Here is a 13,098-nt window from a genome sequence, read left to right as displayed (position 1 = left end):
TAGCCTGCCTCAATTTAACCTTACCCTAACCCTAACCACGCACTAGCCTGCCTCAATTTAACCTTACCCTAACCCTAACCACGCACTAGCCTGCCTCTATTTAACCTTACCCTAACCATAACCACACACTAGCCTGCCTCTATTTAACCTTACCCTAACCCTAACCACACACTAGCCTGCCTCTATTTAACCTTACCCTAACCCTAACCACGCACTAGCCAGCCTCAATTTAACCTTACCCTAACCACACACTAGCCTGACTCAATTTAACCTTACCCTAACCCTAACCACACACTGGCCTGCCTCAATTTAACCTTACCCTAACCCTAACCACACACTAGCCTGTCTCAATTTAACCTTACCCTAACCCTAACCACACACTAGCCTGCCTCAATTTAACCTTACCCTAACCCTAACCACACACTAGCCTGCCTCAATGTAACCTTACCCTAACCCTAACCACACACTAGCCTGCCTCAATTTAACCTTACCCTAACCCTAACCACGCACTAGCCAGCCTCAATTTAACCTTACCCTAACCACGCACTAGCCTGCCTCAATTTAACCTTACCCTAACCCTAACCACGCACTAGCCTGCCTCAATTTAACCTTACCCTAACCCTAACCACGCACTAGCCTGCCTCAATTGAACCTTACCCTAACCCTAACCACGCACTAGCCTGCCTCTATTTAACCTTACCCTAACCCTAACCACACACTAGCCTGCCTCTATTTAACCTTACCCTAACCCTAACCACACACTAGCCTGCCTCTATTTAACCTTACCCTAACCCTAACCACGCACTAGCCAGCCTCAATTTAACCTTACCCTAACCCTAACCACACACTAGCCTGCCTCAATTTAACCTTACCCTAATCCTAACCACGCACTAGCCTGCCTCAATTTAACCTTACCCTAACCCTAACCACGCACTAGCCTGCCTCTATTTAACCTTACCCTAACCACACACTAGCCTGCCTCTATTTAACCTTACCCTAACCCTAACCACACACTAGCCTGCCTCTATTTAACCTTACCCTAACCCTAACCACACACTAGCCTGCCTCAATTTAACCTTACCCTAACCCTAACCACACACTAGCCTGCCTCAATTTAACCTTACCCTAACCCTAACCACGCACTAGCCTGCCTCAATTTAACCTTACCCTAACCACACACTAGCCTGCCTCAATTTAACCTTACCCTAACCACACACTAGCCTGCCTCAATTTAACCTTACCCTAACCACGCACTAGCCTGCCTCTATTTAACCTTACCCTAACCCTAACCACACACTAGCCTGCCTCTATTTAACCTTACCCTAACCCTAACCACACACTAGCCTGCCTCTATTTAACCTTACCCTAACCCTAACCACGCACTAGCCTGCCTCAATTTAACCTTACCCTAACCCTAACCACACACTAGCCTGCCTCTATTTAACCTTACCCTAACCACACACTAGCCTGCCTCTATTTAACCTTACCCTAACCCTAACCACACACTAGCCTGCCTCTATTTAACCTTACCCTAACCCTAACCACGCACTAGCCTGCCCCAATTTAACCTTACCCTAACCCTAACCACGCACTAGCCTGCCTCTATTTAACCTAACCCTAACCACGCACTAGCCTGCCTCTATTTAACCTTACCCTAACCCTAACCACACACTAGCCTGCCTCTATTTAACCTTACCCTAACCCTAACCACACACTAGCCTGCCTCTATTTAACCTTACCCTAACCCTAACCACGCACTAGCCTGCCTCTATTTAACCTTACCCTAACCCTAACCACACACTAGCCTGCCTCTATTTAATCTTTTGCACTTGCATGTAACTCTAGGTGGCTTTGCGAATCAGAAAGTGTAAATGTTGTAAATGTTTCCCGGCTGTTGCGATTTAGACAATGTTATAGTTTCTCGTGAGTTTGGATAATTATGATGTTGTGGAAGCAAAACAATTACTTTCACATGCAGGTAAATTCCACCATTTTTGAAAATGTAGAAGTCCTGGATAATGGGAATAAATTCATTGTAACAGCAGTAAACAGTCACAGAATACAAAACACTGTCTTCATGTATTAATTTGTGTAAAAGGATACAGGTGTGACAAAGCGCACAAGTGGAGGTTTGACAGGGTACTCAGCACCAAACTGACAGTACAGTTCAAAGGCTCCATTCTCATAAGGTGTATCAGGGGGGCCTTGCATGAGAATCTTCCAAAACGCTGAAAAGGTATGGAATGAGATACAGGGATTAAATGTTTGAGACAACATAAACAACGATATTATTGTTTTTTGGGAGCAGGAATCCTGTTAGCATACGGGCACAACCGTATCACAACCGGACGTGATTGGGAGTCCCATAGGGTGAGTCACAATTGGCCCAGTGTCGTCCGGGTTTGGCCACCATTGTAAATAAGAATTTGAGTGAAGTAAGCATACCCATATCTTGGGGTTGTGACGATTTGTAACACTCCCTAGGAATTCATTAAGCATACTTGTAACACTTTATTTGCTGTGCCACTGAACCACTTTGTTTCATAAGGAATTATTATACCTGCTCATAATCAAATCAAACTTTATTGGTCACATACACATATTTAGCAGATGTTATTGCGGGTGTAGCAAAATGCTTGTGTTCCTAGCTCCAGCAGTGCAGTAATATCTAACAATTTACAATGCTTTATTAATTCAGTTATAGATGTATAGGCAGTTATGTCTATAAACATCTGTGACATGAATTGTAAGGCATTATCCTAAGCACATTAAGCATTAAGAATGTCATTATAAAGCAAAAGGGTATTCATAGCAAATGTTATCAAATCAATAACACTAAAAACAATACCCCAATACTGCTTACTTACTGAAGTCTGACTCTAATGGCAAAACTGTGCAGAATGGATGTGGGTCACAATGCAGACTCTTCAGCTCTTCCAGAATGCGTTTGTCCTTCTCCAAAAACCGACTGCTCTTGGATTCCTTGATGTTCTTTTTCAATGAACTATTTTGGGAGATGTTTTTGTGATTGAGAGACAGCAATCCATATTTTGAGACTTTTACTAAACCCACTGCCAAAGAACAATGGGCTTGAACAGGTAGTGATACTGTGCATGCAGAAATCACCACACAATGAAATGGAACATCACTTACTTCTCTGTCACAGTGACTTTACTGTTTAATTCACTTGGTAGAGAAACCTCTGGCTGCTCATCATAGCCATTTTTGGCGAAGAGAGAAGTTAAAACACTCTGTAAAGAATTAATAACAAATTAGCATTATTCGTTACAATCCGTATAATATCAGTGTTACTAATTTCCCTTATAAAGGGACATAATCACCATTTTTTTACCTTATACAGTACATTCTGAAAGTATTCAGAAGCCTTGACTTCTTCCACATTTTGTTACATTCTACATTAATACATTAATACATTCTAAAATGTATTAAATCATTTTTGTCCCTCATCAATCTACAAAAGAAGCAAAAACAGGTTTTTATCATTCATAAGAAATAAAAAACTTTTACATAAGTATTCAGACCCTTTACTCAGTACTTTGTTGAAGCACCTTTGGCAGCGATTACAGCCTTGAGTCTTCTTGGGCATGATGCTACAAGCTTGGCACACCTGTATTTGGGGAGTTTCTCCCATTCTTCTCTGCAGATCCTCTCAAGCTCTGTCAGGTTGGATGGGGAGCGTCACTGCACAGATATTTTCATGTCTCTCCAGAGATGTTAGATCGGGTTCAAGTCCGGGCTCTGGCTGGGCCACTCAAGGACATTCAGAGACTTGCGTTGTCTTGGCTCTGTGCTTCGAGTCGTTGTCCTGTTGGAAGGCGAACCTTCATCCCAGTCTGAGGTCCTGAGCAGGTTTTCATCAAGGATCTCTCTGTACTTTGCTCCGTTCATCTTTCCCTCGATCCTGACTAGTCTCCAAGTCCCTGCTGCTGAAAAACATCCACAGAGTATGATGCTGCCACCACCATGCTTCACCGTAGGGATGGTGCCAGGTTTCCTCCAGATGTGACGTTTGACATTCAGGCCAAAGAGTTCAATATTGGTTTCATCAGACCAGAGAATATTGTTTCTCATGGTCTAAGATTCCTTTAGGTGCCTTTTGGAAAACTCCAAGCGGGCTGTCATGTGATTTTTACTGAAGAGTGGCCACTCTATCATAAAGGCCTGATTGGTGGAGTGCTGCAGAGATGGTTGTCCTTCTGGAAGGCTCTCTCATCTCAACAGAGGAACTCTGGAGCTCTGTTAGAGTGACCATCAGGTTCCTGATCACCTCCCTGACCAAGGTCCTTCTCACCCGACTGTTCAGTTTGGCCGGGCGGCCATTTCTAGGAAGAGTCTTGGTGGTTCCAAACTTCTTACATTTAAGAATGATGGAGGCCACTGTGTTCTTGGGAACCTTCAATGTTGCAGAATTATTCATATTTTTTTGCCTCGACTCAACCCGGTCTCGGAGCTCTACGGACAATTCCTTCGACCTCATGGCTTGGTTTTTGCTCTGTCAACTGTGGGACCTTAGATAGACAGATGTGTGCCTTTCCAAATCATGTCCAATCAATTGAATTTACCCGAAATTGACTCCAATCCAGTTGTAGAAACATCTCAAGGATGATCAATGGAAACAGGATGCACCTGAGCTCAATTTTAGAGTCTCACGGCAAAGGGTCTGAATACTTACGTAAATAAGGTATTTCTGTTTTTAAACTCAAACTCTAAAAAGCTGTTATCGCTTTGTCATTATGGGGTATTGTGTGTAGGTTGATGAGGATAATTATTTATTTAAACCATTTTAGAATAAAGCTGTAACGTAACAAAATGTGGAAAAAGTCAAGGGATCTGAATACTTTCCAAATACAGTGTATATCATTATGTCCAGCACCATACATTTGTATGGCACGTTTCTACGTTCTGTAGTCAAAACGATAAGAAAAGGTCCTGAGAAAAAACATTCTGTGATTTTACAAAAACGACAAGAAGTTTCCAGCTAAGTCTCCGTGCCACAATAAACTTGTGGTCTTTGAAAATCATTGTTCAGTTTTTTTAAATCCTCAGGAGTCATTTTATTAGGACCTTTTCTTCTTATCTATAGAAACTGTATAAACTCGTCATTTTCACATACAGTGGGGCAAAAAAGTATTTAGTCAGCCACCAATTGTGCAAGTTCTCCCACTTAAAAAGATGAGGCCTGCAATTTTCATCATAGGTACACTGACATGGTGCTGGGGTAAAAAAAAGTGGTGAAGTGTCCCTTTAACTTATTTCATATCAAATACATGGAAACAAACATTAGTATCCTGTTTGAATAGATTTCACTTGATAAGTCCTACCTCGCTTGTAATGGAGGATGGGTTCATTTTTTCCTTAGGCTTCCTCATCTCCAAAGATAGAACTGTTTCCATTTCAAAGAGCTTCAGACCAGCTGTACCTGTCTCTGGTTTGAAACAGCACCCTCCTACAAGGCATGGACGAAGTAGAATTATAGTTGCCTCACTTTTATTACTTGATGCAAATATGAAGGAACAAATAGGGCATCTGTTGAGCCCCAAAAACACACCAGATGGCTACAACACATTTCAATAGACTCTAGTCTAGTCTGATGTGTCCTCTGAATTGATCCAAATGCAATTTAAGCTTTCAAAAAGATGCACACTGGTTGTAAAAGAATGCATCATAATGACAATCAGACCATTTAGACCAGAAAAGTGATTTAGAAGCTAAGTCATAGTTTAAAAACAAACTAATTCTAAACCCTTTACAATCCCTTTCTAAGGTATACTTCAAGTGTTACTATTACATTATACTGTGGTATTACAAGCATTTCGCTACACTCGCATTAACATCTGCTAACCATGTGTATGTGACAAATAAAATTTGATTTGATTTGATATTACAGTAGGGGGGCGAAAGGTTGCAGAATGCGGTTTGAATGTGTGAAGGGAAAAACGACTCTGGCATGTGTAGTAATAGGAAGTATTATTGGAATAGGCACTTAGGTAGTTTATTAGCAGAATTGCAAGCTACTGTAGTTCGAGTTGAGGGGCACATTTTCAGGTTAGAATTTGTCCCAATAATTGCGATGAAATTCGCCTACTTGTAAATATTATCACAACCTGCGTCTTGACTAGTTTCTGAAAGGTGTTGCATGTGTAATGATTTCTGTCACATTTCGTTACTGACTGTAATATTGAATGCTGACACCAAACACCGACACAAATATTTGATAAGTGCCATGTTGAAACATATGGAATGTTGCCTCTCTTCCACTTGCTTAGGCCTTCTTGTGTAAACGTTTGAGACAAGCAAAAATAATGAGAAAGTATTAGCACAAAAAAAATGCATTCATTCTGACCTTCATCCAGATTTGAACCACAAGGAAACCATCATTATGATGTCCTATGCCCACTGGGATGAGCTAGAATCTCCTTAGACATTAGACATTATAATGATGACCTAAGCCCACTGGGATGAGCTAGAATCTCCTTAGACATTAGACATTATAATGATGACCTAAGCCCACTGGGATGAGCTAGAACCTCCTTAGACATTAGACATTATAATGATGACCTAAGCCCACTGGGATGAGCTAGAATCTCCTTAGACATTAGATATTATAATGATGACCTAAGCTCACTGGGATGAGCTAGAATCTCCTTAGACATTAGACATTATAATGATGACCTAAGCCCACTGGGATGAGCTAGAATCTCCTTAGACATTAGACATTATAATGATGACCTAAGCTCACTGGGATGAGCTAGAATCTCCTTAGACATTAGACATTATAATGATGACCTAAGCCCACTGGGATGAGCTAGAATCTCCTTAGACATTAGACATTATAATGATGACCTAAGCCCACTGGGATGAGCTAGAATCTCCTTAGACATTAGACATTATAATGATGACCTAAGCCCACTGGGATGAGCTAGAATCTCCTTAGACATTAGACATTATAATGATGACCTAAGCTCACTGGGATGAGCTAGAATCTCCTTAGACATTAGACATTATAATGATGACCTAAGCCCACTGGGATGAGCTAGAATCTCCTTAGACATTAGACATTATAATGATGAGCTAGAATCTCCTTAGACATTAGACATTATAATGATGACCTAAGCCCACTGGGATGAGCTAGAATCTCCTTAGACATTAGACATTATAATGATGACCTAAGCCCACTGGGATGAGCTAGAATCTACTTAGACATTAGACATTATAATGATGACCTAAGCCCACTGGGATGAGCTAGAACCTCCTTAGACATTAGACATTATAATGATGACCTAAGCCCACTGGGATGAGCTAGAATCTCCTTAGACATTAGACATTATAATGATGACCTAAGCTCACTGGGATGAGCTAGAACCTCCTTAGACATTAGACATTATAATGATGACCTAAGCCCACTGGGATGAGCTAGAATCTCCTTAGACATTAGACATTATAATGATGACCTAAGCCCACTGGGATGAGCTAGAATCTCCTTAGACATTAGACATTATAATGATGACCTAAGCCCACTGGGATGAGCTATAATCTCCTTAGACATTAGACATTATAATGATGACCTAAGCCCACTGGGATGAGCTAGAATCTCCTTAGACATTAGACATTATAATGATGACCTAAGCCCACTGGGATGAGCTAGAACCTCCTTAGACATTAGACATTATAATGATGACCTAAGCCCACTGGGATGAGCTAGAATCTCCTTAGACATTAGACATTATAATGATGACCTAAGCCCACTGGGATGAGCTAGAATCTCCTTAGACATTAGACATTATAATGATGACCTAAGCCCACTGGGATGAGCTAGAATCTCCTTAGACATTAGACATTATAATGATGACCTAAGCTCACTGGGATGAGCTAGAATCTCCTTAGACATTAGACATTATAATGATGACCTAAGCTCACTGGGATGAGCTAGAATCTCCTTAGACATTAGACATTATAATGATGACCTAAGCCCACTGGGATGAGCTAGAATCTCCTTAGACATTAGACATTATAATGATGACCTAAGCCCACTGGGATGAGCTAGAATCTCCTTAGACATTAGACATTATAATGATGACCTAAGCTCACTGGGATGAGCTAGAATCTCCTTAGACATTAGACATTATAATGATGACCTAAGCCCACTGGGATGAGCTAGAATCTCCTTAGACATTAGACATTATAATGATGAGCTAGAATCTCCTTAGACATTAGACATTATAATGACCTAAGCCCACTGGGATGAGCTAGAATCTCCTTAGACATTAGACATTATAATGATGACCTAAGCCCACTGGGATGAGCTAGAATCTCCTTAGACATTAGACATTATAATGATGACCTAAGCCCACTGGGATGAGCTAGAACCTCCTTAGACATTAGACATTATAATGATGACCTAAGCCCACTGGGATGAGCTAGAATCTCCTTAGACATTAGACATTATAATGATGACCTAAGCTCACTGGGATGAGCTAGAACCTCCTTAGACATTAGACATTATAATGATGACCTAAGCCCACTGGGATGAGCTAGAATCTCCTTAGACATTAGACATTATAATGATGACCTAAGCCCACTGGGATGAGCTAGAATCTCCTTAGACATTAGACATTATAATGATGACCTAAGCCCACTGGGATGAGCTAGAATCTCCTTAGACATTAGACATTATAATGATGACCTAAGCCCACTGGGATGAGCTAGAATCTCCTTAGACATTAGACATTATAATGATGACCTAAGCCCACTGGGATGAGCTAGAACCTCCTTAGACATTAGACATTATAATGATGACCTAAGCCCACTGGGATGAGCTAGAATCTCCTTAGACATTAGACATTATAATGATGACCTAAGCCCACTGGGATGAGCTAGAATCTCCTTAGACATTAGACATTATAATGATGACCTAAGCCCACTGGGATGAGCTAGAATCTCCTTAGACATTAGACATTATAATGATGACCTAAGCTCACTGGGATGAGCTAGAATCTCCTTAGACATTAGACATTATAATGATGACCTAAGCTCACTGGGATGAGCTAGAATCTCCTTAGACATTAGACATTATAATGATGACCTAAGCCCACTGGGATGAGCTAGAATCTCCTTAGACATTAGACATTATAATGATGTCCTATGCCCACTGGGATGAGCTAGAATCTCCTTAGACATTAGACATTATAATGATGACCTAAGCCCACTGGGATGAGCTAGAATCTCCTTAGACATTAGACATTATAATGATGACCTAAGCCCACTGGGATGAGCTAGAATCTCCTTAGACATTAGACATTATACCTGTTGCATTGCTGATTCCATGGAGCATGTGGTTATCCACCTTTCCGACAACGATGGCATCAACAATAATGTTAAAGCGTATCAACTTGGTTGTGACTTCATCTGGTTTTGTCTTTGACCTACGAACACAATTCTTCATAAATACAATCCCAAATGGAACACTACCCTCTATGTTATTGCATTGCATGTAAAACAATCGAAAATATAAAAATATCCACAAACAGATTGTAATCACTGTTTTCCACACTGAAAAAAGTCTGAAGATAAATAAATCATTTTTTACCCCACATCATTCCCATCTGTGAGACATATGATGCGAAGTCTGCAGTCTGGAAATTGCTTTCCAACTTTTTCCAGTTCAGATGTGCCATGATTCAAGGCATCATACAGCACAGTGCGTCCATTTGCCTTAAGATTGTGTATGTGCTCCTGTAAGTGCCAAAATTGTTTACATGTAAATCGACTGTTTTTTTTTTAGAGAGAAAGACGCACACTCTGTATACTCCCAAACATCTAATGGGGATAACCAACATTCTTTGTTTTACATGTAATAAGATGTCACGTTAGCTGACATAATATACCAGATTAGATTTTACCTCACTTGAAAAAGATTAAAGAATGATACCATGAATCCCACAAAATCCCATGTTTGAGGGGAGTATGAGTATATGATCTTAGTACACCAAGGTCTGTATTTTATGGAACTGCTTTGCTATTTTGCATTCAGAAAATAGACATATATTTACCTTAAAGGTCTCCAGAGTCTCTGTAAATGTGTGGAGAGTGTTAACTGATGAGTCAAACTTCACCAAGCCAATGACGTGATGGAAATCGTAAGCCATGCTTCTAGTTGTGAAGTTATCAAACAGCTGTTTGATTGCATCCAACCGTGTCATTTTGTCATCTGAATCATAGCATGTCTCGTTCATGGAGGAGCTTGAATCCACTAGCACCTTAAGAATGTTGGATGGAGAAAACAGCAAAGTGTCACGTTCTGACCATCGTTCTTGTGTGTTTTCCTTGTTTTAGTGTTGGTCAGGACGTGAGCTGGGTGGGCATTCTATGTTGTTTGTCTGTTTCTGTGTTTGGCCTGATATGGTTCTCAATCAGAGACAGGTGTTAGTCATTGTCTCTGATTGGGAACCATATTTAGGTAGCCTGTTTGGTGTTGGGTTTTGTAGGTGATTGTTCCTGTCTTTGTGTTTGTTACACCAGATAGGGCTGTTTTCGGTTTTTCACATTTCTTGTTTTGTATATTGTTCATTTATCATTTTCATTAAAGATGTATCACAATAACCACGCTGCGTTTTGGTCCGCCTCTCCTTCAACAGAAGAATCCCGTTACACAAAGGAGGAGCTAACTTCACTGTTATAATGTATAATGTTACACCAACATACGTGTCATTCTAAGGTGAAGACCTTGGGCTGCTACTTGGTCTTTGCCAACATCTCATCATTGGAGCCATATCAATGGCTCATGCTTGCAGTGTCAACTGACCTTAGATGCAGAAATGTAAATGGAGACAGTATATTCAAATAAAATCTATCATAAATTACCAATATTGCCTCTTTAGGAGTCCTGGTGGTCATGAAAGTCTGGTCACTTCTGGTATCTCTCATTCTACAGAGAAATTCAAAACATACAATAAGCATTGAAGGGGTATGATGGAGATTATAGGTACATCCATGAATTTAACTCATTATCAATGTGATCCATGTTCATGAACTGCCCACCAGTAATTATGAAGCTTCATATAGTTTCAAACATAATGTTTGACTTGTTTTCATATAATAAGTATCTTACTCATGTGCCAATTCGTCCACATTCAAAGTTTTGTGTTTCCCAGCTAAGCAATCAAAAACAACGAACTCCTGAGGAGATCCTTTGGCTTTTTCAATGTAAACACCCAGGTTATCTGTAAAACAACAAACAATTATTTATAACCAAGCAAAGGATAAATGGCAAAACAGCAGAAGCAATGATTCAAATATATATTTTAAGCAGCACTTTAGTTTACGGTGCTGAAATAACATGGAAACAACTGGGAAGTAAGAGGAAACAACAGGGAAATAAGATGACAACAACTTGTCACGTTCTGACCTTTATTTCCTTTGTTTTGTCATTATTTAGTGTGGTCAGGGCGTGAGTTGGGTGGGCAGTCTATGTTTGTATTTCTATGTTTCGGCCTAGTATGGTTCTCAATCAGAGGCAGGTGTCATTAGTTGTCTCTGATTGAGAATCATACTTAGGTAGCCTGGGTTTCACTGTGTGTTTGTGGGTGATTGTTCCTGTCTCTGTGTTTTGCACCAGATAGGGCTGTTTTTGGTTTTCCACGTTTATTGTTTTGTAGTGTTCATGTTTATCTGTTTTTATTAAACATGAGTCAATATAACCACGCTGCGTTTTGGTCCTCCTCTACTTCACCACAGGAAAACCGTGACAGAATCCGTGACAGAATCACCCACCAAGGACCAAGCGGTGTGGTAACGGGCAACGGCAAAAGCAGCAGAAGGAACAGAGGCAGCAGCAACAGGAGCAGCAGCAGCAGCAGTGGGAGAGGCTGCACTACTTGGAGAAATGGACTTGGGAGGAGATTCTAGACGGGAAAGGACCCTGGGCAGAGCCAGGAGAATATTGCCGCCCCAAGGCCGAGCTGGAGGCAGCAAAAGCAGAGAGGCGGCATTATGAGGAACTAGCACGGCAGAGCGGATGGAAGCCCGAGAGTCAGCCCCAAAAATTTATTGGGGGGGGCTCACAGGGAGTATGGCTACGCCAGGTAGGAGACCTGAGCCAACTTCCTGTGGTTACCGGGGTGCTAGAGAGACCGGGCAGGCACCGTGTTATGCAGTGGAGCGCACAGTGTCCCCAGTGCGGGTGCACAGCCCGGTGCGGTACATTCCAGCTCCGCGTATCGGCCGGGCTAGAGTGGGCATCGAGCCAAGTGCCATAAAGCCGGCTCTACGCATCTGGTCTCCAGTGCGTCTCCTTGGGCCGGCTTACATGGCACCAGCCTTGCGCACGGTGTCCCCGGTTCGCCTGCATAGCCCAGTGCGGGCTATTCCACCTCGCCGCACTGGCAGGGCGACCGGGACCATTCAACCGGGTAAGGTTGGGCAGGCTCGGTGCTCAAGAGCTCCAGTGCGCCTGCACGGCCCGGTCTATCCGTCACCACCTCCACGCACCAGCCCTCCGGTGGCAGCCCCCCGCACCAGGCTGTCGCTCCGGCTCATCCTTACAGAGGTTCCCGCCTCTCCTGCGTTGCCGGAGCTTCCCGCCTCTCCAGCGTTGCCGGAGCTTCCCGTCTGCCCAGCGTTGGCGCAGCTTCCCGTCTGCCCAGCGCTGCCGGAGTCTCCCGCCTGTCCGGCGCTGCTGCCGGAGTCTCCCGCCTGTCCGGCGCTGCTGCCGGAGTCTCCCGCCTGTCCGGCGCTGCTGCCGGAGTCTCCCGCCTGTCCGGCGCTGCTGCCGGAGCCAGAGGCGCCAGAGCTCCTCAGCCCAGAGGCGCCAGAGCCCCTGCCCCTCTGTCCCGAGCTGCCCCTCTGTCCCGAGCTTCCGCCCCTCTGTCCAGAGCTTCCGCCCCTCTGTCCAGAGCTTCCGCCCCTCTGTCCAGAGCTTCCGCCCCTCTGTCCAGTGGGGTCATTGAGAGGGGTGGCCATGGTTAGAAAGCCACGGAGGCGGACAATAAAGCGGACTAAGACAATGGTGAAGTGGGGTCCGCGTCCCGCGCCAGAGCCGCCACCGCGGACAGACGCCCACCCAGACCCTCCCCTATAGGT

At 42.9% G+C, this 13,098-nt stretch overlaps 1 protein-coding gene across 3 annotated transcripts in view; it reads right to left on the bottom strand.

The window, feature by feature from the left end:
* LOC115142608 (uncharacterized) overlaps positions 1-13,098 on the bottom strand; it is a 45,752-nt gene that overhangs the window by 15,378 nt on the left and 17,276 nt on the right. For all 3 annotated transcript variants that reach the window (XM_029682198.2, XM_065001565.1, XM_029682197.2), the window contains exons 13-21: positions 11,129-11,240; positions 10,882-10,945; positions 10,071-10,277; positions 9,608-9,753; positions 9,325-9,443; positions 5,343-5,467; positions 3,154-3,251; positions 2,868-3,004; positions 2,104-2,228 (exon numbers count right to left, since the gene is read on the bottom strand). In XM_029682198.2, coding sequence (XP_029538058.2) covers positions 2,104-2,228; positions 2,868-3,004; positions 3,154-3,251; positions 5,343-5,467; positions 9,325-9,443; positions 9,608-9,753; positions 10,071-10,277; positions 10,882-10,945; positions 11,129-11,240 — 1,133 coding nt within the window. The remainder of the gene's footprint in view (positions 1-2,103; positions 2,229-2,867; positions 3,005-3,153; positions 3,252-5,342; positions 5,468-9,324; positions 9,444-9,607; positions 9,754-10,070; positions 10,278-10,881; positions 10,946-11,128; positions 11,241-13,098) is intronic.

The sequence above is a fragment of the Oncorhynchus nerka genome, linkage group LG15, assembly GCF_034236695.1.
Source record: "Oncorhynchus nerka isolate Pitt River linkage group LG15, Oner_Uvic_2.0, whole genome shotgun sequence".
NCBI classification, from domain to species: domain Eukaryota; kingdom Metazoa; phylum Chordata; class Actinopteri; order Salmoniformes; family Salmonidae; genus Oncorhynchus; species Oncorhynchus nerka.
Note: the sequence above shows the minus strand (reverse complement) of the source record. Positions and strands in the feature narration are given on the sequence as shown.